This window comes from Lithobates pipiens, unplaced genomic scaffold (assembly GCF_037356315.1).
Source record: "Lithobates pipiens isolate NorthernLeopardFrog02 unplaced genomic scaffold, aLitPip1_a1.2 Scaffold_22, whole genome shotgun sequence".
In the NCBI taxonomy this organism is placed as follows: Eukaryota; Metazoa; Chordata; class Amphibia; order Anura; family Ranidae; genus Lithobates; species Lithobates pipiens.
Window position 1 is genome coordinate 45,646,633 of NW_027507784.1, and position 26,743 is coordinate 45,673,375.

Sequence of the window (26,743 nt, forward strand, 5' to 3'; positions counted from 1 at the left end):
CCCCATCCTAAAACTTCTCCACCCGACATTGCTCGTGACCTGCTCTACGACCGATGGTTTCAGAAGAATGAATTTCTATGTCACCTGAATACAAAACCTGGATGTCACTCTGTGTGCTAGGTTGGCATTCATCAGATGCCTTTCTACTTCTCTAACCGGAAAGACTAGTAAGAAATATCGAAAGTAAATTCACCTGAGCAACTTAAACAAAAACAATAAATGGCAAGAAGCCCTCAGAACAAGATGGGTTATGGACAGGCAGCCGTCCTCCTCCTGGTTCTCTGTTATGCAGGTCAGTTTGTTTCAATCATGTTTGTTCATTCATTGCATCATTGTTATATTTTGGGAGGTATTGAACAAAGGACTTAGGAGGTTATTTACTAAAGGAAAATCCACTTTGCACTGCAAGTGCTCTTGGAAGTAAACTTAATTTCTTCATTTTTCAGAGCAGCTGAAGTCTGTCTGTATTATATCTCTGTTTATCTTTTTCTATTTATCAGCTGAAGCTAAGCTCTCATTTCTATCTATCTATCTATCTATCTATCTATCTATCTATCTATCTATAGCTATCTCTATATATTTCTAGCTATTTCTATATATTTCTCGCTATCTATTTATTTCAAGCTATCTACTTCTTTTTCTTTTTTTTTTTTCTTTCTATCTATTCGATTTCTTTCTATCTCTTCGAAGTGTGTGATTTTGCATGGGTTCCCAACATGCAACAGTGTGAATGTAGCCTTCATCTTCTGTGTTCTGACCATTGTCTATCAACCTCTGTTTCTTGGTTTAGTAGAATTCAGTCATGGACACTTTTCTTATGGGTAAGATAACAGAAGAGTTTATTGGCACACATGGATATAAATGTCCAGTATATATTATGTAATATGATTATTTATACAATAATGTAAACACATAAACTTAATCTGAACGGATAGGCAAAAATGGGGTGTCACACTATAGATAAACCACAAGCTGGGTTCAGGATAACCTTTGACATATAATACCAGATAGTCAAGGTAAAAAAACAGTCACACGTTCCTGTTGTAGTTACCCCGGTGATGGAGAAAATTATTTTATCATTTGCTGTGGCTCATTAATGTATAAGAAAGTCTCCAAATCCTGGTTAAGGGGCCATATAAGTACATTTTCCATGCTTTACTTTAACTGACCTAATGCTATAGGAATAGCATTGTAAACTGACTATATGGTCGAGCCCACTATCCTTCCTAAAAGGTGATATCACTCTCCAAAAAATCATGATTGGTCATTTACTCACACACTAGTTCTGTATATACTACAGCTAAAACTTGTAATAGTGAGTTAGCTAAAATTATGCATGTATCTGATTTGATCATCTGTGCCACGGCATAAAGTCGGGGACTCCTAGGCGAAAAAGGCATCTATAGCTAAGTATTCTTGTTACATTTTTTATTATTATATTTGTCATCTGTATCTGTTATTACTTAACACCTTCCTGCCTGGCCTATAGAAGATTGACAGCTGTGCGGGCGCTTTCTAATGAGTGGACGTCACGTGAGGTCCTCTCAGAAGGGGCCGCACAGCAACGCGATCTGTTACCGGCTGTGTCCACCAGACAAAGTTGGACTAATCAGTGTACCAGATTGCTGCCAGTTGACCAATCACAGCATATCACATGACAGTTGTAAATGGCTTGATTTAATGCCATCCATTGTGTACAACTGTGTTGCTAGCTGTGATTGGTCAATGTGATCACATGGTACAGACAGGGCAAATCACAGTTCATCTGTACTATGTGATTAGCTCTGGCAAATCACAGCTAATCACAACAAAACAAACTGAATGAATCAGTTTTATTTTGTAAAACAGAAAACAAAAAATAAACTGCACTTGTGATGAATAACAAATTGCAGCTGCAACAATAAAGTGAGATATTATCACCATATAATATGAATAAAGTAAATATGTTGCGCTAGATATGTAAAATGCATATATAACATCAAGTGAGTCCAAAGGGTCACAAACGTGACATATTTTGACTATTGTGTTACCAACTTCCACCACCTTGTGAGACCACCACCAATATTCAAGATATGCTCTTACCAGAGAGCATTGACTGCCCATTACGCTAGATCAACATAGGCTTGTGTATCTGGGATATTCCAAATCTGTTCAGAGATCCACTTGGCAAAAGCTCCAGACAGCCAACGGGGAAGACGTTGAGTTCCCTCAATCCAACCAAGATATCAGCTTGTATACTCCAAATAAGAGGTGAACGCCAAATAGTGTAAAACCTTTTTCCAGCAAGATTTAGGTGTGAAGGTAATGCACTTACATGGAAATAAGTAAAGAACAGCAGCAAATATCAGACAACAATGGCTTCCAAACGTGTGTCCTCCAAACACGATGACAGGAAATGAAGCTCTAGCCTGACTGGTTTCATCACTACAAGGACTTCTTCTGGGGCATTTCACTACAAGGACTTCTTCTGGGGCAAATTATTTAGTAAAATGTTTGTTTACAGCAATGTAATACACTGCTATAAGCAATCATAATGTGTAAAAAAAAAAAAAAAAAATCCTGATCACTTTCCCAGAGTAGTACAATGGTACCATTATATTGCTCTAGTCACAGTGTGACTCAAATCGTAAAAAGAAGAAAAGAGAAATGTAGTAAAAAAAAAATGCCTGGTAGTGCCTGGTATGCCCCCGGAGGGGGAACCCATGCCGTTTTTTTTTTAAATTTGGCGTGGAGATTCATACCAAATACAGTGCCTGGTACTGGCGGGAATCCAATTCGGATCCCCGCACCAGTGTGAACCCGGCCTCAATGTCAGCGATGCTTGTCCCTTAACAGGGCTCGCAGGGTGTCAATCTCACTGATAAAAGCGGCGAGATTGACACAATATCGCGGTCACCTACTGTACTTTATTTGTTTATAGAGCGCAAAAAATTAAAACCACAGAGGTGATCAAATACCACCAAAAGAAAGCTCTACTTATGGAAAAAAAATGACATAAATTTAATTTATGTGCAGCGTCTCACAACCGAGCAACTGTCAGTTAAAATAACGCAGTGACGTATTGCAAAAAATAGCCTGGTGGGGGGTAAACCTTCTGGAGCGGTGGTTAAATACTAGCATATTTGACCTGGTCTCAGCCTACAGCAGTCCCTGTATGGCAGGGCTGGAGTGTGAGAGGAAGAAGCAGCACAGGTAGCCAGTCTGTTCATGTACTGACAAAAAACATGCTGATGGAGAGATGAACTCATGTTGCATCGCTTTCCACTATCCAATCACAGACTGGTGTAGATTCAGGGTAACCTGGGCTCACAGAAATTAGGTCATATTATGACCCAGATTATATTTTGCTGGAGTTCTGCTTTGATAGCAACTGCTGTATGGTCACAAAAGGAACCAATGACTTGGAGCACTAGGCTCCCTTGTGATTGCATGCGGTGTGTATATTTATCTTATCATACAAACATAACCACTTTATTTATTGTTTATTGTCATCTCATGCAGATGCTGCCCATACCGAATGAGGACATCTAGTGGCAGAAAAAAAAAGTTCTGCATGGAACATTTCTGTTTTGAGCCTGGATGTTGCAGCAAAATTGGTTTTGCCACGTTGTCTTTTAACCTTTTAAAGTCAACATTTTTCAATGAGTTAGCGTGACTCAAAATGTGCTCTACCAAACGGTGGAGCAGAAGGTTAAAGGGTTAATGGACTATTCATGTCAATCGTTTTATTTTTTGCTGGAGTTCTGCTTTAACATTCCTAGCAACTGCTGTATATTCATAAAAGGAACCAATGACTTGGAGCACTAGGCTCCCTTTTGATTGCATGCGGTGTGTGTATTTATCTTATCATACAGACATAGCCACTTTATTTATTGTCATCTCATGCAGATGCTGATCTAAAGATGACCGGACCTTCTACATATACAGCCACCCTCGGATCAGATGCTCACATTCCCTGCACATTCACATCTGATGAAGATCTCAAGGGTTCTGTTATTATTTGGTATTATAAAGATTCAGTTATTCTAAGAACTGGTGATTCAGCGGGGTATAATACATCCAAATATTACATGGATAAGGACCAAGCTTTAAATGGCACTGCAAATCTGAGGATCTCTAACATATCTGTGGCAGATGGTGGAATCTACAAATGTTCAGTGAGCTATAAAGAATTCCAACAGCAAACGATTACAGTGACCATTCAAGGTACAGTATATTAGATGTGTCCACACATTAAAGAGGACCTTCACCCATGTTTGATATATAAGTGTATACTCCATGAGGAATGTGTAAACAATAGCTTACATACATTTGTAGTCATGTATTTTTTTATATACATTAGAACTGACCTAGCAATACTGGTTTTGTACTTTTTCATTTAACAGCTGCTCCGAAGATCACAGTTGTTAATGATCTTGTCATGATTAATAAAACGAGTTTCCTGTGCTGTGAAATCTCTGGATTCTACCCGGTGGACATTAACATCACATGGCTTTGGGATGGAGTACCATTGGGCAATGTTCTAGAAGGAAAACTTCAAAACAATCCGGATGGGACATACAGTATAAACAGCTCGATAATACTAAGACTCACTGAGGAGGACAGAAAGCGGAACTTCTCCTGCAGAGTCCAACATGTGTCTTTAATTAAACCTCTGGATAAAGACCTTCAACTGATATATGGAGGTAATGACGCTGTTTATTTTGCCTAAATTAGCCTTTCTAAACCTTTTTTTTATTTTTTATTTTTTTTACGTTAGAGGAACACCTAAAATAATTTTCAGGTCTTGAGGAACCCTTACTAAATCCTATTCACGGTCAATGGGAAAAATGTCCCTTACATTGTTGGTCAGTAGGGAAAATGCAACCCGTACAGACAGCTTAAAAGATCATTGGTGTCATGCTGCTTGCTCTGCCAAGTGCTTTTAGCCCAAGAACTTTGGAGGCATCATCAGATGGGAGATAAATCAACCACAGTTCAAGCAACATCCCTGGAGGAATCCTGGACAAGAATGGTTGGCCTAAGGCTGAGTTCACACTATCTGCAAAGCACCATGCAGCAGGGGGAAACCCACATCCATTTTGCATAAGTGTGAACCCAGCCTAAAGCTTCTTCCAGATTGGTGGTTTACGCTACATCTTGCAATCTTGTCTTAAAGAGGAGCTCCAGTCTCTTCCCCAAAAAATTTAAAGTCAGTAGGTGCAAATACTGTAGCTGCTAACTTTTAATATAAGGACACTTACCTGTCCAGGGATCCAGCAATGTCCTCACCCAAGCCAATTCTTCAATCAGCTTCAGGTCCAGGTGCCAGCATCTTAGGTAAGGGAAACCGGCTGTGAAGCTTCATTCATACCTAGAATCATGGCGCGAAATGTGGGACACGATACCATTACTTGTTAATGGCACCCCAATTGCGGTGCGATTTTGACACGATTGTCTCCCCAGAAATCGCGCTGCAAGAGATGCAAAATCGCAATGCTGTCGCCCAAAAGAAGCTCCTTTTTGAGCGACAAGCTTCACGCGTTGAGATTTTGCTGCAGCAAAATCACAGCATGATTGGGGTGCCTTTAACAAGTAATGGCATTGCAATCGCGTCTTGCATTTTGGCGCGATTCTGGGATCGCGGGCAGAATCGCGGCAATTCCAAACGCCTAGGTATGAATGGAGCCTTACTGTGTCCATTGTTTAGGGAGCATAAAAATAAATAAATAAAAATCAACAGGCCTGTGCTATTTGCAACAGATTCATAGGTAAGATGATGGTTTTCGAACAGCCAACTAGGGTTCTGTGGAAACCTTGGGTTCCTATGGAGGTTGCTAGAGGACCTTGGGCTGTGGATAACTGACATCTGATTTGATGGTGCTTGCCAGGGACGTGCGGTGAGGTCAGTGGCTAGTGAGGCACTGGCTGGTATCAGAGCCAGATGCACACAGGTTACATATACGTCGCAGGTTGTTAGAGCGAGAGCGATAATTCTAGCATTAGATCTCATCTGTAACTCTAAACATGTAACCTGTAAAAAAAAATTGAAATGAAATGAAGTTTGGCGCCATTCCACGAGTGTGCACAATTTTAAAGCGTGACATGTTAAGTATCTATTTACTTGGCATAACCTCATCTTTCATATTTCATGCCTCCCTTGACTGCACATTCTGGGTGCTTGCATAGTTCTGGGGCCAATGCCATTTGAAAAGCCCAATGCTATGACACCTGTTATCTTTTTAGCTGTCTGTAAAAAGGACATTCTTCTTACTATCCACCAATGTAAGGAGTAGTCTTCCCACTGACCACCAATGTAAGGAGCGTTCTTCGCACTGACCACCAATGTAAGGAACATTCTTCCCACTGACCACCAATGTAAGGGGCGTTCTTCGCACTGACCACCAATGTAAGGGGCATTCTTCCCACTGATCACCAATGTAAGGGGCATGCTTTCCACTGTGTATAAGTGAAGTAGCGCTATTTAACTCTAGTAAACAGGTGAATAAATATCTCACCAGTTATCAACAAGGGATATATGTATCCATAAACAGTGATAAGTAAGTTCAAAAAATATTAATGATAATCCCACAACACATGATCTAAATCAATATAAATGCAATAAATACTGATGTGAGAAAAAAAAATTCTATTTAAATAAGGTGCAATGTAGATGAAATATAAAGTGCAGTACTGGAAAAATAAAATCCACAGAATATAAACAATCCAAAGAAAATATTCCTGCAATAATATCACTCTTTTCCTAGTATGACAAATGAAAGTGAGGGGAAAGAACAGGTATGGGAGTCCATCAAAAGGCAAATTCAGCAGTCCACTTTGGAATGTAGAAAAAACACATATAGCTTGATACAATCCTCCCCCAGTGGTACCAGCCCCTTACCCCAGAAAAATACCCCAGAGAGGTCTAGTAGTGCATCAAAAGTAGTGGCAGTGGCTTAGGATCCTTCTCAAACGTCCAGAGGGTGACTGTGCTGGTTCCCGATCTCCAGGATCTCTTCTTGCCCTAATGGGAATGTCACCAAACACCACGATATCACAGACAAAAGAAAAAAGGAAGGTCCTCCATGGTGTAGTACTCTTAAAAAATATATTTTCATATTTATAAAAAAAAATGGTTTACATAAAAAAATGGCGGCACAGGCCAGACAAAAAACAGCACGTAAGGCAAAAAACACAACAACAGGACTTCCGGTCACGGCCGTAGCCGGAAGTGACGTCACAGAGCTCCTCCAGCGCGTTGCGTCACAACATATGTTACTTTCTCAAGGGTTCCTCTGGGGTAAAAGGCAGTGGCGGCCCATCCATAGGGGGCGCCCGGGTGCCCCCCCCCCTCAGTCTAAAAAACAAAAAAGAAAAAGAAATAAAAATGGGTCCTTTAAGACATTTAAAAAAAAAATTTAATTTAACAATTTAACATAGTGTACTGTGGCGCCGGTCGCAGTGCACTATGAGAAGCGCCACGTCGATGCAATCACAAGATTGCATCCATGGCGCTTAGGGATGAGCCGAACACCCCCCTGTTCCGTTAGCACCAGAACCTGCGAACAGACCTAAACTTCGTGTGAACTTTAGAACCCTATTAAAGTCTATGGGACTCGAACGTTCACAATCTAAAGTGCTCTTTTTAAAGGGTAATATGCAAGTTACTGTCCTAAAAAGTGTTTGGGGACCTGGGTCCTGCCCCAGGGGACATGGATCAATGCAAAAAAAAGTTTTAAAAACAGCAGTTTTTTCAGGAGCAGTGATTTTAATAATGATTAAAGTGAAACAATAAAAGTGTAATATTCCTTTAAATTTCATAGCTGGGGGGTATCTATAGTCTGCCTGTGAAGGGGCGCATGTTTCCCATGCTTAGAACTGTCCCTGCACAAAGTGTCATTTGTGCAGGAAAAAAAGTCTTTTAAAATCACTTGGTGCTATATTGTCGGCTCCCCGTAATACAGAGAACACTCAATGAGTGTTCTCTGTATTACCCGACAATTCATTCATTCATTGATAAAAATAAATAAATAAATAAATAAATAAAGCGTGGGGGTTCCCCTAAATTCAATTACCATGCCCTTCAGGTCTAACATGGATATTAAGGGGAACCCCGTGTCAAATTTAAAAAAAAATTGACGTGGGGGTCCCCCTAAATATCCATACCAGACCCTTCAGGTCTGATATGGATATTAAGGGGAACCCCGCATCAAATAAAAAAAAAATTGACGTGGGGGTCCCCCTAAAAATCCATATCAGACCCTTTATCCGAGCACGCAACCTGGCAGGTTGAACCGTACCAGGCCACATACCCTCAACATTGGGAGGATGCTTTGGGGGTCTTAGACCCCTCAAAGCACCTTGTCCCCATGTTGATGAGGACAAGGGCCTCATCCTCACAACCCTGGCCGGTGGTTGTGAGGGTCTGCGGGCGGGGGGCTTATCAGAATCTGGAAGCCCCCTTTAACAAGGGGACCCCCAGATCCAGCCCCCCTGTTTGAAATGGTAAGGGGGTACCCCTACCATTTCACAAAGAAAGTGTAAAAATGGTTAAATAAGACAAACACACTTTTGAAAAATTCCTTTATTAAAAAATAAAAAAATAAAAAAAAGATTCCAGCGGTGCTAATCCACTCTTGCTATCCAGCGACGAATCTCCGGGGTCCAGCGATGGATGATCATATCCAGCGACGGGGGATCTCTCAGTCCAGCGCTGTCCATACATCCGTCTTCTGTCTCCACTGCGGAGACACTGCGGAGATCCCAGTGCTGACGTTTCTTATATTAGGAGGGCGGGGCCACCCGTCACCTGACCCCGCCCCGCTGACGCTGGAGAGGGAAGCCAGGGGTTCCCCAGTGACGTGTGGGTGACCCCTGCCCCCTCTGATGTAACGCAGGTTTCCGTTACATCAGAGGGGGCGGGGTCACCCATATGTCACTGGGGAACCCCTGGCTCCCTTCACCAGCGTCAATTTTTTAAAAAATTTGACACTGGGGGTTCCCCTTAATATCCATGTCAGACCTGAAGGGCCTGGTAATTGAATTTAGGGGAACCCCCATGCTTTTTTTTTTTTTTATCAATGAATGAATGAATTGTCGGCTAACACAGAGAACACACCAAGTGATTTTAAAAGACTTTTTTTCCTGCACAAATGACACTTTGTGCAGGGACAGTTCTAAGCACGGGAAACATGCGCTCCTTCACAGGCTACTATAGATACCCCCCAGCTACGAAATTTAAAGGAATATTACACTTTTATTGTTTCACTTTAATCATTATTAAAATCACTGCTCCTGAAAAAACGGCCGTTTTTAAAACTTTTTTTTGCATTGATCCATGTCCCCTGGGGCAGGACCCGGGTCCCCAAACACTTTTTAGGACAGTAACCTGCATATTACCCTTTAAAATGAGCACTTTAGATTTCTCCCATAGACTTGTATAGGGTGTTCCGGCTTTTCGAATTTGCTGCGAACAGCCCAAATTGTTCACTGTTCGCTGAACAGGCCAACAGGCAATGTTCGAGTCAAACATGAGTTTGACTCGAACTCGAAGCTCATCCCTAATGGCGCTTCATTTGCGGGTTAAAAACCCGCCTTGCGGCGCACTGTAGAACGCCGACTAGCTTCCGTCCGCAAAATCACTGTGATTCTACGGACGGGAGCATTGTCATTCAGAGACAGGCAGGTCACTTCTGGCTTTCGGCAGCTCCGTTCCTCAGCCCGAGCAGAGCTGCAAAACAGTGAGTGGCATAATTGACTCTCTGACTGTGAAAAAAATGAAATAATTAAGTAAATAATAATTAATTGCCAAATGCACCTGACCTAAGCCTTTACTAGACCACTCTCTGTGTGCTGTGCATTGTGCAGGAATTATAATATTAGAGAGCAATAAGCAATTTGTAAAAGAAACAAATAATTTCATGCTTCTTGCAGGAGGATCACATCATGCCATGCAGTATTCTTACTCAGCAAGTGCAAAGTAATGGTCTGCTATGTTGCTTGTTACTCACAGTTAATTTGCTGGCAAAGACATTTTATAAACCTTTTTTGTATTTTAGTGTAAATATGAGATGTGAGGACTTTTTGACCCAGATCTCATATTTAAGAGGTCCTGTTATGCTTTTTTCTATTACAAGGAATGTTTACATTCCTTGTAATAGGAATAAAAGTGACACCATTTTTTTTAAAACTGTGAAAAAAAATGTTTTTAAAGCACCTAGTCCCGACGATCTCGCGTGCATAAGCGAACGCATATGTGAGTACTGCGCCCGGCAGCCCGCATATGAAAATGTCAAACCACACATGTGAGGTATCGCCGCGATCGTTAGACTGAGCTCAATAATTCTAGCCCTAGACCTTCTCTATAACTTAAAAGATGCAACCTGTAGAATTTTTTAAACGTTGCCTATGGAGATTTTTGAGGGTAAAAGTTTGACGCCATTCCATGAGCGGGCGCAATTTAGAAGCGTGACATGTTGGGTATCAATTTACTCGGCGTAACATTATCTTTCGAAATATATCTAAAAATTGGGGTAACTTTACTGTTATCTTATTTTTTTATTTAAAAAAATGATTTTTTTTCCAAATAAAGTGCGCTTGTAAGACCATTGTGCAAATACAGTATGAAAATAAGTATTGCAATGACCGCAATTTTATTCTCCAGAGGGGGTGTGAGAAAAAAAAACAATATATAATGTTTGGGGGTTTCTAAGTAATTTTATAGCCAAAAAAACAGTTTTAAAGATGTAAACACCTAAATTTTAAAACAAGGCTGGTCCTTAAGTGGTTCAGAAGGCATTTGCTGTATATAACGTTTAAGAATCAGATCACTGCTCGGTCAGATACATAAACCCAGGGCAGGGACATCTTTAAGGCCGGGCAAAAGGGGCAGCTGCCCTGGGCCCTGGCATTGTTGTGTGTCCCCAAGCAGCTGACTCATACTTGCAAACTATCCCAGTTTAAATTCCCTTGTCCCTTGAGGTTTTAGTCCTGTGCTATGTCCCAATATCTCAGTGTGAAGTTCTGTTACTAAAGCTGCCCAGCCCTATTGTTGTGTACAGATAACTCACCTGCAGAGTGCAGACCCTGTGTTTACATGTAAATCCCGGCATTCATATGTAAATAGCGGCGGACCAGTGGCATTGATATGTAAATAATAGAGGGGCCATTCATATGTATATCATATCAAATACAAATTTTTGCCCAGGGTCCAATCAATATTAAAGCTTTTTTATTTATTTATGTATTTATTTATTTTTATGTAAAAGGACGAACTTCCGATGCAAAAGGCTGGACTGATATTTTCAACCCACAAATCTATATATGATGTGCAGGGTCCTGTGTATAATGTAGAGCCTGGTATGGTATATGATGTGCAGAGTCATGTGTATAATGTAGAGCCTGGTTCATGATGCATCTCTGGTGTATAATATAGAGCCTGGACTATGTGATATACAGAGACCCTTCCATCAGAATAATACCTCTTTCACATCAGAATCTCCCCATGACATAAGAGTTTGTTTGCTGTTGTAAACAAAAAATCACTGATTCGTGTGTACTTTTATTGCATTCTTTAACAGTTGGTTTAAACATTGACATTTTCAATATTTTATCCAGATATATAATCTGTCCTGTGATTCTGGGGCTGTATACTCTGTCCTGTGATCTGAGCTGTATACTCGTGACACTATGGGTGGAAGGAAGTGGAATACAGGGGACGGATTAGGTGAATTACACAAGGGGCGTGGTTTATGAGAAGTGGGAGGGGCCAAAAATGATGGGCGGGGTCATGGTGGGCGGGGTCTGGTGCCCCCCACCCAAAAACTTCACCAGCCGCTAATGGTAAAAGGGTTATCTTCTGGCTGCCCACGCAATGTATACGTTCAGCAGCAAAGAAGGTGGCCCTTAACACCCACACAGCAGACATATGCATCCATGGTTAGCCAAGATTTCTGTGCTCAAAGTGAACTCACTACACACTCCCAGCACAGAGACTGAGCTGTCATGGACAGTTCCTGGTCTCTAGGAATATTCAGGAACCAGTAGGACAGGCCCTTAATCATGTCTTGTGATTAGGCAGCCCGTCCCCTACCTGGGCCATAAAAACTGGCTAAAAGGGACACTGGGGCTAGGTGGGGAGGGATTAACAACAGTTGGTATGAAACCATTTTTATGATTTTGACCTCTCTGGGACAAATGAGAGAATTGTACATTCACGGAGTGCGGCTGCTCTTCATTTCCCTATCCCTACTCTCTGTTTTTCCTGCTTATCTGCGGCATTTATTGTGTGATTAAATAATACAACACCTTGAAGTTTAATTTATAGGTAAACATTGTTCTTTCTGCAGATGAAAAGATGTCCAATGACTTTGACTATAAAGTTGAAACTATTATTCTTGGCTGCTCATGTGGGCTGTTGGCAGTAGCCATAATCATCATTTGTTGTCTTTGGTGGAAACAAATACAAGGTAGGAGGCTACATCTCAAATAACTCAACTGTGTTGTCTTTGAAACCAAATATCACATGACTACGGCAAAGCTGCACCTGTTTCATTCGATCATTAGCTTGCATGGATCAAATATTACATTTCTGCAGAAACTTTATTTTTTATTCATCAAAATAAAATAAAGTCAGTAAATGTGATTATTTTGGTGGCTGGGGGAAGGTAAAGAAGGTATTCTGTATTACCGAGGTGACAAATGCACATACTGTACACAACTGTGAGTCAGCTCAAGAAGAGGTTGGAAAAGTCCAGAAGATCCAATATTCCTGGCCAAGACAAATACAACACATATAAATCAGCCAGGCACAGGTTTCAGCAGCTTATGAATGGATCACTATGAGAGAACCCAAGGAAGAAGGCAACACGCCTGTGAGAGATTGGCTGCTTGGACAAAATTAGTGTTAGACTAGTTAACCCAAAATCAAACATTTATTTTATTTTATTGCAGCTTACCAGTTCTTATATATGATGGCTGCATTCATTTTCTTTTTTAGGCTTTCGTTCCCTTTTTGTCACCTGGTGATCTGGTCAGTAAATCTGTTGTTTTTCAAAAGAAAAAGCTGTCCTGCAGATGTAACAATTACAGGGTTGAGACAAGCCATTTACTACTGACAGGGGTGCTTACAAATTAGGGTTGACGCAATACCATTTTTTTAAGAACAAGTACCGATACTTTTTTTCAAGTACTCGCCGATACTGATTACCGATACTTTTTTTAATGTCATGTGACAATTTGACTGATGGGCACTGATAGGTGGCACTGACTGATGGCTGGCGCTGATAGATGGCACTGATAGGAAATAGGAGAATGCCCCAAGGGATAATACGGCAAGAGACCATGAACAGGATAGTCAGAAAAATACAAAAAGTATAACAATATATACATTTATTGATACCGTATATACTCGAGTATAAGCCGAGATTTTCAGCCTCTTTTTTGAGGCTGAAAGTGCCCCCCTCGGCTTATACTCGAGTCATCGCTGTCTGCCTGCTCGATCAGCGTGTCGAGCAGACAGACAGCGGCCATTCTATAATTCAAAAGCCGCGCCTCCGGCTCCGCCTTCGCCTGTGATAGGCGGAACACTGAATTTCCCAGCAGCCTGTGTTCCGCCTATCACGGACATCGTCTCATCCTCGTACTACGGACGAGGATGAGACGATGTCCGTGATAGGCGGAACACAGGCTGCTGGGAAATTGTGTTCCGCCTATCACAGACAGGGAGGCGCGGCATTTGAACAGGGGAATGGGCGCCGACGAAGAGCGGTGATCCTGGGACGGGACCGGACGGAGGCTCGGCTCGGGACGGGACGGGACCGGACGGAGTCTCGGGACGGGACCGGACGGAGGCTCGGGACGGGACGGGACCGGACGGAGGCTCGGGACGGGACGGGACCGGACGGAGGCTCGGGACCGGACGGAGGCTCGGGACACAGGTAGGCTGGACACACAAGGCCACACACACACACACACACACACACACACACACACACACACACACGGATGGACACACACACACACAGGGATGGATGGATGGATGGACACACACACAGGGATGGATGGATGGATGGACACACACACACACAGGGATGGATGGATGGATGGACACACACACACACAGGGATGGATGGATGGATGGATGGACACACACACACACAGGGATGGATGGACACACACACACACAGGGATGGATGGATGGATGGACACACACACAGGGATGGACAGGCATATCTCACCCTCGGCTTATACACGAGTCAATAGGTTTCCCAGTTTTTTGGGGGTAAATTGGGGGCCTCGGCTTATACTCGGGTCGGCCTATACTCGAGTATATACGGTATATATAATAATATATTGTGAGGGGGTTCGCTCGGCAGCGGGTGTGTGTGACCCCCTGGATGGGTTCACAACACAAAATCAGGCACAGCAGACAGCGTTGTAGGTGCAAAAAAACAAAAGATGCGGTTTATTTATGCTACATGCAGTGATACATATAACAGCCAAACAAAATAAAACATGAAAATAAATCCTGGTCAGCTTGACCTCTAACTACACACTTAGATTTCCCTGTCTAACAACAGCCTTGTGCTGCCCCAGTCCCTGTCCCTGTCGTAGAGGTTTGCCACACAGGCGTTAACTCACCGCACAGAACAGGTGTCACACTCCCCAGTCTATACAACACAAAACTGGTTCCAGGATGGAGCATCTCCCTAAGCATGCTGGGGTTTTTTGTAGAGGTCTTAATGAGCCCACTTACTTCAGCTGGGCTCATTAACTCTTCCCTTCTAGTTGTACAAGTCTGCATAAAGCCTGAATCTAGGGCACACATATTTCCCATCCTGGATACAACCAGGTGATTTTACCTGCGTGCTGCCACATACCCCTCCCTCTTGTTTCAACCTTGGGGTTGTAACACAAGCAGTCAGACACGAATGTATCCGAGACAAAGCATCCACATTCCCCATTTTAACACCAGGGCGATGCTTAACTGTAAAGTTAAATTCCTGTAGGGCCAGGAACCACCTATTTACCCTTCTATTGGTCTCCTTGTTTTGAGACATCCACTTTAAAGGAGCGTGATCGGTCACCAGGTCAAAGTGTCTACCTAGCAGATAGTACCGAAGGGAATCTAGAGCCCACTTCACTGCTAAACATTCCTTCTCAATCGTGGCGTAATTTACCTCATGGGACCTCAACTTCCTGCTGAGGTAAATGACTGGGTGCTCTTCCCCGTTCCAGACCTGGGATAACACTGCTCCTAACCCAACGTCTGATGCATCAGTTTGTACAACAAAGTCCTTAGAGAAGTCTGGTGAGTACAACACTGGCTGGCTACATAAGGCTGTTTTTAAGGACTGAAATGCTTCTTCAGCCTCTGGGTACCATTTAACCATGACCGACTCTTTCCCTTTTGTCAGGTTGGTGAGAGGCACCGCCTGAGAAGCAAAATGGGGAATGAATCGTCGATAATAGCCAGCGATTCCCAGAAAGGCTCGTACCTGTTTCTTGCTGTTGGGACGTGGCCAACTCTGTATGGCCTCGACTTTATTGACTTGGGGTTTTATCACCCCCCTCCCAATAATGTACCCAAGATATTTGGCCTCCTCCTGTCCAATGGTACACTTCTTTGGATTGGCCGTAAACCCAGCTTCCTGGATAGTCTAGGACTGCTTGTACTTTTGGCAAATGTGAGACCCAGTCTGTGCTATGGATAATCACATCATCCAGGTAAGCTGCAGCATATTTCTGATGGGGCCTCAGAATCTTATCCATTTTTCGCTGGAACGTTGCTGGTGCATTCTGTAACCCAAACGGCATTCTCTTATATTGGAATGCCCCATCTGGGGTTACAAACGCAGTTTTCTCCTTGGCCGACTCGGCCAGGGGAATTTGCCAATACCCTTTGGTGAGATCAAGAGTTGTCATATATCGGGCTGTTCCCAGCCGGTCAATCAACTCATCTATACGCGGCATGGGGTAGGTGTCAAATTTTGTAACTTTATTCAATTGTCGAAAATCGTTACAAAACCGCCAGCTTCCAACAGGTTTGGGCACTAGTACGATAGGACTGGACCAGTCACTCTGGGACTCCTCTATCACACCCAATTCCAGCATCCTTTGAACCTCCCCACGTATTGCCTCCCGTCGGGCCTCTGGTATTCTATAAGGTTTTAGTTTTACCCTTTCTCCTGGCGGGGTGATAATGTCATGCTCTACGCCAGATGTTTGTCCCAGCAGCTCAGAGAAAATCTCTTTGTTACGAAGTACAAACTCTTTAACCTCCTGTTGTTGGGCTTTCGATAAGGTGTCTGCTATTCCAACCTCAGGAACTGAGCAATTAGGCTGTGCTTGTGACAAAGTCTCTGTGACTAGGGATTCCCTATCCCTCCAGGCTTTCAGCAGATTGACATGATAGATCTGCTCCGGCTTTCGCCTTCCTGGCTGTCTAACCCTGTAGTTCACCTCACTAATTTTTTCAATTACTTCGTATGGACCTTGCCATTTGGCCAGAAATTTGCTTTCAACCGTAGGGACTAGCACCAAGACCCTATCCCCCGGGGAAAAAGTACGGGTCTTGGCCCCACGGTTGTACACTCTCTGCTGTGCTAACTGCGCTTGGGTCAAATGTTCCTTTACGATTGGCATTACCTATGCAATTCTATCTTGCATCAGGGCGACATGCTCAATCACGCTCCTGTGAGGAGAACTCTCATTTTCCCAAGTTTCCTTGGCGATATCCAGCAGCCCTCTTGGGTGTCTCCCATAGAGCAACTCGAAGGGTGAGAAACCCGTAGAGGATTGGGGTACCTCCCTAATGGCAAACATCAGGTAGGGTATTAGACAGTCCCAATTCTTTCCATCTCTATCCACCACCTTCTTTAACATTTGTTTTAGGGTTTTGTTGAATCTTTCAACCAACCCATCTGTTTGGGGGTGATACACAGATGTATGCAATTGTGTCACTTTGTACAACTTGCATAGTTCCTTCATAACCCTGGACATAAAGGGTGTACCTTGGTCCGTAAGCAGTTCCTTACAAATACCCACGCGGCTAAAAACAAGAGATAGCTCTTTGGCTATGGTTTTGGCCGAGGTATTTCGAAGAGGAATTGCTTCCGGATAACGGGTGGCATAGTCCAATATAACCAAAATGTACTGATGCCCCCTGGCGGACTTTATTATCGGACCTACCAAATCCATTGCGATCCTTTCAAAGGGGACCTCAATGATAGGAAGAGGTACCAGCGGGTTACGGAAATGTGGCATAGGTGCCGACTTCTGACACACCGGGCAGGAGGAACAATAATTTTCTATTTCCTTCATGACCCCAGGCCAATAGAATCTCTGCAATATCCTCTCTCTGGTTTTCTCTGTCCCCAGATGACCTCCCAGAATGTGCCCATGGGCCAATTCTAACACCAACTTCCTGTAAGGTTTGGGCACCACAAGTTGCTCAATGGTTTCTTCTGCCCTTTGAGCCACTCGATACAGCAGGTCCCTTTCCATAGTGAAGTACGGATAAGTGCAGGTCTTATCTGGGTTCACTAACTCGCCATCTATTTTCACCACATTTTCCCGTGCCTTTATTAGGGTGGGATCTTTTAACTGTTCTGTGGCAAAATTTTCCCTGTGAACCTCAAGATCTGAAAACTCCACAGACGGCATGTTTTCATCTGACGATGTTGGCTCCTCCCCAGTTTCTCGAGTTTCCCCCGCCAATACCGACAAGGGAAATTCAGGAGAGTCCTCACCACTCCCAGAGGAATTCTGGTCATCTTCCTGGTCTATAGGGGCACCAGTGGGGGGCTCTGGACAATCCCAGAGTTCCCAGAATTTTGGAAAATCCCTTCCCACAATAGCATCATGTGGTAAGTGAGACACTAACCCCACCTGATGAGAGAGGTTACCTTTGGGGGTCTCAAAAAACACTGAAGTTACAGGATACTCTCGGGTGTCCCCATGCACACAAATAACAGCCACCTTGTTCTTCCCAGAGACCTCTGTAGTAACTAATTCAGCTTTTATCAATGTTACCAGGCTACCTGAATCCAGCAACACATCAATATTTCTACCATTAATACACATTTTACATAAATGTTTCTCAGGTCCCCGAATGGCAGTGCATGCAACTGTCGCAAACAGCGACTGACGTCTTTCCCTTATAAAGTCACATTGCATAGGCTCATCCACAACTGGGCAATTGGCTGCAATATGTCCCTCTTGCCGGCAGCGGTAGCAAATAATCTTTTTCGCTGCCTCTTGCAGCATGGGCTTCCTGGGTTGCTCCCGCCAGACCTTAGGTAGAACTCCCACCCTCTCACTCTCTCCACCCTCACCTCTTGGAGTCATCTTACCCGCCACTGGGGATGATCTGGTCTTAGGATAGAAAGTCCGTGAGTCCCTGGAAGAGGTGGTCAGGTTCTCTGTAGCCAAGTACCTCTCAACCAGATCCACAAGTTTATCTGCATTTTCTGGGTCTCCATGGCTTACCCATTTTTGGATGGCAGTAGGAAGAGCTCTCAGGAAACGATCCATGACAACACGTTCCACAAGGTTTGGTGCGGTCAAAGTCTCTGGCTGCAACCACTTCCTGCTCAGGTGAATGAGATCATACATTTGAGACCTGGGAGGTTTTCCAACCTGAAAAGTCCAATTATGCACACGCTGAGCCCGGACGGCCAGGGTGACACCCAGCCGTGCCAATATTTCTGTTTTTAGTACCACATAGTCTTTTACTTGGTCAGGCTCTAGGTCATAATAAGCTTTCTGCGATTCCCCAGTTAACAGAGGGGCCACCAGTCCAGCCCATTGCTCCTTAGGCCACTTTTCCCTTTCAGCAGTCCTTTCAAATGTGGTCAAAAACACCTCCGGATCATCCTCTCCAGTCATTTTTGTCAGTAAACGGCTCACACCAAAGGATGCGGTATTATTGTAACCACTTGCTTCATTGGTCTGCGGACGTTGCTGTATCAATGTCTCTATTTTCTGTTGAAAACTCTGCTCTTGCTTCTGCAACAGGTCTATGAAGCGGGCTTCAGATTGCTGCTGGGCTTGTTGCTGAGCTTCTAAACTCTGCTGGTGAGCTTTCTGCTGAGCTTCCAGACTCTGCTGCAAAGTCGCATTTGTCTGCTGCTGGGCTGCAAGGCTCTGTTGTTGAGCTGCAAGGCTCCTTTGTAAACTCGCATTTGTCTGCTGCTGATTGGCATTTGCTAGAGCCAGCTGTCTCAGTATCTCCTCCATGCTGGCCTTAAAAAAAAAAAAACTGCCAAAATTCTCCACCAACTGTGAGGGGGTTCGCTCGGCAGCGGGTGTGTGTGACCCCCTGGATGGGTTCACAACACAAAATCAGGCACAGCAGACAGCGTTGTAGGTGCAAAAAAACAAAAGATGCGGTTTATTTATGCTACATGCAGTGATATATATAACAGCCAAAACAAAATAAAACATGAAAATAAATCCTGGTCAGCTTGACCTCTAACTACACACTTAGATTTCCCTGTCTAACAACTGAGAGCAGCCTTGTGCTGCCCCAGTCCCTGTCCCTGTCCCTGTCGTAGAGGTTTGCCACACAGGCGTTAACTCACCGCACAGAACAGGCGTCACACTCCCCAGTCCAGTGATGGCGAACCTTGGCACCCCAGATGTTTTGGAACTACATTTCCCATGATGCTCTGGCACTCTGCAGTGTAGTGGAGCATCATGGGAAATGTAGTTCCAAAACATCTGGGGTGCCAAGGTTCGCCATCACTGCCCCAGTCTATACAACACAAAACTGGTTCCAGGATGGAGCATCTCCCTAAGCATGCTGGGGTTTTTTGTAGAGGTCTTAATGAGCCCACTTACTTCATCTGGGCTCATTAACTCTTCCCTTCTAGTTGTACAAGTCTGCATAAAGCCTGAATCTAGGGCACACATATTTCCCATCCTGGATACAACCAGGTGATTTTACCTGCGTGCTGCCACAATATATATATATAACAATATGGACATCTAAAAGCATAAAGTGGAACTGAGATATCAATATAGAAATACAGTTTGCTCAATACTGCAGTGTACAATGTATAAATGGACTTTAAATCAAAATAATTATTACACTGTAAATGATGCAGAAAAAAACCCTACATGTTTCGGAAACCACAAAAAAGATTTTTTTCCTTTTTGTAGAATATCTACTTCCTTCTTCAGGGGTTGGATAAGAGCTTGCTAATATATTTCTATCAAGAGAAGTATATATGTATAAATGAACAGGCAATACTTAAACAGTAATATAACGTAATGATTTATTTTTTCAGAAAGGCAGATAAATATAATGTAGATACAAATAAATACTAACAAATCACACGTTCCTTTAAAAAAAAAAAGAGATGATACACAGCATCATTGCAAACGGATGGTGTCCTACTTCCAAAAACCCATCGGTTGTATAGCAATCATGGGGTAGGGGCAGATAGAATGTCCTAATCACTAGGATTGTGCTACTCACTAAAGTATATCAAGAATTTGGTATTAAATGGATCTGTATAGGAGGCCGGAACAATTTCCATTATACCATTTTTTTTTTATTTGCTAGATCTGTGGGAGTGGAAATTGTTCCGGCCTCCTATACAGATCCATTTAATACCAAATACAGGAGGTGTGTTACTGGCTAGGTCACCAAGGAAAAAAACGGAGGGAAAAAGTCTAAAAAAGAAAATGAATGCAGCCACCACTTCTAATGACTGGTAAACTGCAATATATTACATTTCATATTACATTTTTGGTTTTGGGTGTAAAGTGGTTGCAAGCCCTGTACAACAAGTTTTACCTACAGGTAAGCTTATATTAAGACTTACCTTTAGGTACTGGAAATATCTCCTAAACCTGTACGGTTTAGGAGATATTTACCAATATATACACTTGCGCCGGCATCATCAGCACATGCAGAATAAAGAGAGAGCATGATTGTGCCGTTTCTATAGGGCCTGTGCCATGACCGTCGGCTCCCACACACATGTGGGATTGACGTCACACGATTCTGGCCAGTCAGAGAGCCCGTGGCCCCGGAAGGAAGGGGGTGAGATGGATGCTTCTACACAACGGGGACAACGGTAGTGTTACTGGCTTCCTTTGCAGGTAAGTGCAACATAATGGGCTAGTATGAAATGTATATTAGCCCATTATGCTTTTACTTTGCAGGGGAACAAGAGGAAGTAAAACCCATCAAGGTGTACTTCCTCTTTAATGCTGCTCCATCACCATAAGATGTTTTAGATGGTGGGGGCTACAAGGAGAGGACTCCCTCTAACTCTAACCCTAATATCAGTCTTCTTCATAATTACGATTCTAACAACAAACCTCTCTGTAACTCTAATGCCGCATACACACGACCGGACTTTCCTCCAGACTAGATCTATCCGATGGACTCAATTCCTATTGGGAAAACAGTTTGTCTGTGTGCTGGTCCGACAGACCAAATACAACACAAGGACAGCTATTGGTTACTGGCTATTTTTTAGTCCCGTCTTACATCATCACGTTCAAAATGAACGGACTTTCGAACGAACTTAGTCCGTTCATGTGTGGCAAAGTCCGTTCGTTTGGGAAGGTCTGTCAGAACTCCGCCGAAAGTCAGACAGGAAGACCGTCAGACCTACTCTGCTGGAAAGTCCAGTCGTGGATACGCGCCATAACATTAACCCACACCATAATTCTAACCGTTACACTAACCCTCCCTTTAACTCCAACTTTAACACTAACCCCATCTGTAACAACAACCTGAACCCTTCCCATAATTGTAACCGTGTATGACTAAAAATACTAATGCGCTCCACCTAATTACTTAATAATTGTCTAAAAAATAATTATATACTAAGGAAGCAGCCGGCACGAAATGGTGATCTCTTACACCAGCATAAAATATATAAATGGAATAAATAAATGCGGCGCTGCCTAAAAATTATAAAGTGCAATAACTACCAATAATTAATAAATAAATAAACTACAAGTGCAAGAGTGAATCTGTCTCACTATAGTGTACCAATGGAACAATAAATATAGTGCATCTAATATACAATATACCAAATAATCATATATGTGCATATATAATCAAAATTCATCAGTGAAATAAATTCCAAAAAATACAAAAAATATAAATGCAAAATAAGTAATAATGTGCAAAATGCAATAATAAACGGTGATCATCAAAAAAACTCCATGCATATAATAAGTGAGCATAAAATCAAGTCCATGCAAAAAAAGACTTTTAGAGTGATTTCCAATATGTGACAATCCACTGCAAACTTCAGTGCTCAACTTGTGCACCACCAGTTTCCCCCAGCCTCTCACCTCAAGTATATGGCAAAAAAGCGCTGTATATACCCAGATCTTACTCCATCCTCATCCATCCAGCCTCAATTATATACCGCTGTACATATACAGTTATTGCTTTCTCAAATTCTCCAGATATATCCAGTAAGATTGGTGGTACATATGGGATGGAAGAAAACAAGGGGGGCTCTCATGTGTAGTATTAAAACATGGCTTTAATAGAACAGTATAATATCACTTACATTTAAAAAAATGACAGCAAACTCGTAGCAGATCCGAACTTCCGGTCTCGGCCGCGACCGGAAGTGATGAGTGCAACACCTAGCTCCTTCCCTAACATAATTGTAACCGTAACACCATGTGTAACCATAACATTAACCTTCTCCATAACTCTAATCCTAATCCATCCTTTAACTCCAACCCTAACACTAACCCCCTCTATAAGACACCAACATGAACCCTTTCCATAACTCCAACTTTAACACTAACCCCATTTGTAACACTAACATGAACCCTTCCCATAACTCCAAACCTAATCCCACCCATAACACCAACATTAACCCTTCCCATAACTCCAAACCTAATCCCACCCATAACACCAACATTAACCCTTCCCATAACTCCCCCCCAACATTAACCCCACCTGTAAGACACCAACATGAACGCAACCCATAACTCCAACCATAACGCCAACATGAACCCTTCAAATAACTCCAACCATAACACTAACCTCATCTGTAGATCACAAACATGAACCCTTCCCATAACTCCAGCTTTAACACTAACCCCATCTGTAACACCAACATGAACCCTTCCCATAACTTCAACCCTAACACTAACCCCATCTGTAATACTAACATGAAACATATTGCGTGCCCCCCAAAATGTGTCGGCATAGTTATATTTGATTTTGTCCCCATTTGCACAGAATGACTGTACATGCATTTTCACAGGTACTGACAGAAGGATTTGATTTCATTATAGGGCAGCCCCTCCAAATCAGGGACATTTGGGAGGTATAGTAAATATGTTTCAGGGTGCACCATACAGTTGTTAAAAATAACTTTGTATGATTAAAGCTGATCTCTGGAGTAGACATATGGAGAGGCTTTTAGGTGATTGTAGTGTAGTGGAAGTTTAGCAAATACATATTCACCCTCCAGTCATACTAAGGCTCTCAGGAGGCTCCTGTATCTATCAAAGGCAAAGGAGCAAATAGAGATGACTCTGCCAACAAAGGGTTACTAGTAATAGTAAGGGATAGTAACCAATTAGAACTCTGCTGATGACATCAGAGCAGTACAAGATGGTTTCTGATTGGCTGATTTGGGTTACTGAATTCTTTTGCTTAAAGCAATCTGGTCACCAAACCAATACCCTTCACTCTAATTCTAGGTAACTGTTTCGTACATATAAGAGACATCTTATTTGAATCTCGATATGCTTTGTGTATTTCTTCCAGATCTGTGCAGTATTCCAGTGTGAGATTTCCTGTAATAAAGACCGATCTCTCCCTTTGCAAGGGGGCTGGTCTTGTCTCCGCCTCCTCCTGTAGTTTTCTGCAGGCAGCCTGTGGGGTTGGTGGAGCATGCTGGGCTCCTCCCACAGCTCTGTTCTCTGCATAGGCTATATACAGCTCAATTATGATGTCACTGTTGGGACGCACAAAGACATCTGAAGCACACAAAGTGGATTTATATCCATTGTTGATAACTAGATTGCTGCACTTAAAGCAATCATATCACCAAAACAAAACCCTGTCCATCAGCTCTCCATTCTTGCTACAGTATTGACCCTTTGGTACATGGATATACTCCCTCTAGCACAGGGATATACCATATATCAGTCTGCTACTAACCCTTGTAGCTTTTTCTTTCCTTCCTCATTTTTCTTTGTTCAAACTATCTGAACCTGCCATAATCCATTTTTGGCATTTTGAATGCTTCTACGGGTCACATTCAGTTTTATCATTCTTTTATTGTGCTATATACGGTATTCTTATAAAACTGACATTTTCATTTACACTAATGATGTTTAATAACTTTTTTTAAATGTGTGCTGTAGGTGCCAGAGCTGCCAGAAATGACAGAACAAATGAGGGGGGAGGAATTGACCCACAGTCCGGGCAAAATGATGCAGAAGAGGTGGAAGACTTGAACGAAGATCAAATCGGCACACCCCGGAGGAGGCAAACAAGTCAACAAGACACAGGTCTATAAACATGGACAATGCAGACCAGATGATCAAAGTCCTGCAGTCATGGAAGCCAAAACCACCACCACATCCTTACTGGCAGACAATTTATCCTCTAGATCAGGGGTCTCCAAACTTTGAAAACAAAAGGGCCAGTTTACTGTCCTTCAGACTTAAGGGGGGCCAGACTGTGGCTTTTAAGAGTAGAAAGGTCCTGACTTCAGTGGGAATAAACAATGCCCCATCTTTGGTATTAGTGGAATGAATAGTGCCCTATCGTTGCTGTCAGTGGGAGGAATTGTACCCCATCATTGATGTTATTGGGAGGAATTGTGCCCCATCATTAGTGTCATTGGCATACCTCCCAACTTTTTGAAATAGAAACAAGTGACATCTATTAGTAAAAGTATGTAGGCATAGGACACACCCCCTATCACACCCCCCTCAAAGGAGAATTGTATAAAAAAAAATATTAGTTAAACCCACAAGTGTTTTTTTTTTTAGCTCTACTATTCCTTTATACTGGCTTTTGAAATTTACAGATGCAGCAATTTAGAATTTGGATGAAAGGTTTAGCATTATGAGACACTTTTAAAAAAATAAATAGTGCATTTTATATACATCATATATACCTTATCTTTTCTTACCTTACCATATCTTATATACATTTATATAGATCAGACCAGGGACAAATGGGGTGAGAAAAAGGACAGAGGGACTTTGCTGGAAATCAAGGACAGTCCCTCGAAATCAGAGAGATATGTCATTGGGAGGAATGGGTTCCTCAATGTTGGTGTCATTGGGAGGAATTATATCCTATTTTTTGTATCAGTGGATGAAAATAGTGCCCCAAGGGCTGAATAAAAGCAAGCAAAGGGCCGCATCTGGCCCCTGGGCCACCGTTTGGGGACCCCTGCTCTAGATCCAGAGATAGACAAAGAGGAGGAATGGGATGTGAATTGTTTTATTAATAACAGTTAGTGTACTGATGGATAAAGATTGGGATGTTCTCTTATGGATTGTCTTGTAGTTTATATGCGTTTCATATTTTCAGAAAAAAATTTGTAGGGTTTTAACAATCTACTGTATATGTATAAAGTAGTGTATATGCACTTTAAGATTTTTTTTTCTTTAAGTTTTATTTAAGTATTTGGAATAAAAAAATATTTTTGATGTTATTATTTCTTGAAGGTAACCCCCTTCATTTGTTGCTGTAATCCATGATTGACATTAGACATGTACAGGATGAAAAAAAAATGTTGTTCTTTACATACATTTGTTTAATTCAATTTGGTAAATTCATTGAATTTGTTTTCAGAATTTGTTTCCTTTATTCAAATTCGACTTTGATTAGAATTTTCCTAATTCAGTTGAATTTAGTGTTGAAAATATATTTATTAGCATTTTCATAGAAAAAAGACAGTGAACAACATGAGATGAACATAATCAGTAGACGGCTATAAGTTCACATAAACAAGGAGTCAGCCCGATGGCTATCGCCCATTGCTAGGCTCCTGTTTACTAACATGGTAAAACCAAGAAGAAAGGCCATCTTCTGGCGTATGAAACGATGCCAATTAACAGTCCTCATAGTTCACAACATAATGTAATACTTGTAGATTGAATTGAGTAAAAGAAAAGAAAAGGCCAAGGTAGAAAGAAAAAGGAAAAAAAAGGGAGTGGGGGGATAGAGGAAGGAGGGTAATGGGGTTATTCAAGAGAGGACATGTGGGTATAAGGTAGAGAGGAGGGGAGGGTTGGAGGGGGGCCGAGGGACACTAGGAGTGCCCCTGAGGGCTCAACAGCTTATTCATTATGGTGTCAGAGGTGGAGAAACGGAGCCAGACCGACCATAGCATTGAAAATTTGATAAATGTTTCATTATCAAGGGCTAGCATCTCCTCTATCCTCATAGTGTCATTCATGGTAGAGACCCAACGTGACAGTGGAGGGGTGATCTTTGTTTTCCAATATGAGGATATGAGTTGCCTTGCCGAGGACATGAAAAAGTGGAGTAGGTTTTGTTTTTGTGATTTGATTGACCTGGGCAATATAGAAAGAAGGACAATCTTTGGGGAGGTCGGTACTTTCCTATCATAAATAAAATTGTAGCATTCAAATACCTGAGTCCAGAAGGGGCAGATCCTCTCACAGTCCCACCAGACATGTAGGTAAGTCCCGGCAGAGACATTGCAACGCCAGCAGGTGGCCGGAGAAGACGGAAAGATTTTTTGCAGAGTTGTGGGGTCTCTGTACCACCTAGATA

General features: G+C 42.5%; 1 protein-coding gene across 1 annotated transcript; it reads left to right on the plus strand.

Moving 5' to 3' along the window:
* Positions 1–25,655, plus strand: LOC143923721 (immunoglobulin kappa light chain-like). Its single transcript, XM_077447533.1, has 5 exons — positions 1–292; positions 3,889–4,206; positions 4,386–4,685; positions 12,327–12,446; positions 24,349–25,655. Exons 1-5 carry the CDS (start codon positions 220–222, stop codon positions 24,501–24,503), a joined length of 966 nt encoding a protein of 321 aa, XP_077303659.1. The 5' UTR covers positions 1–219; the 3' UTR covers positions 24,504–25,655.
* Positions 25,656–26,743: the final 1,088 nt, after the last annotated feature.

Coding starts and splice junctions, on each gene's coding strand:
- LOC143923721 (XM_077447533.1), top strand. CDS start 220: ATGGCAAGAAGCCCTCAGAACAAGATGGGTTATGGACAGGCAGCCGTC. Junction 4,207..4,385: donor GATTACAGTGACCATTCAAG/GTACAGTATATT, acceptor TTCATTTAACAG/CTGCTCCGAAGATCACAGTT. Junction 4,686..12,326: donor CCTTCAACTGATATATGGAG/GTAATGACGCTG, acceptor TTCTTTCTGCAG/ATGAAAAGATGTCCAATGAC.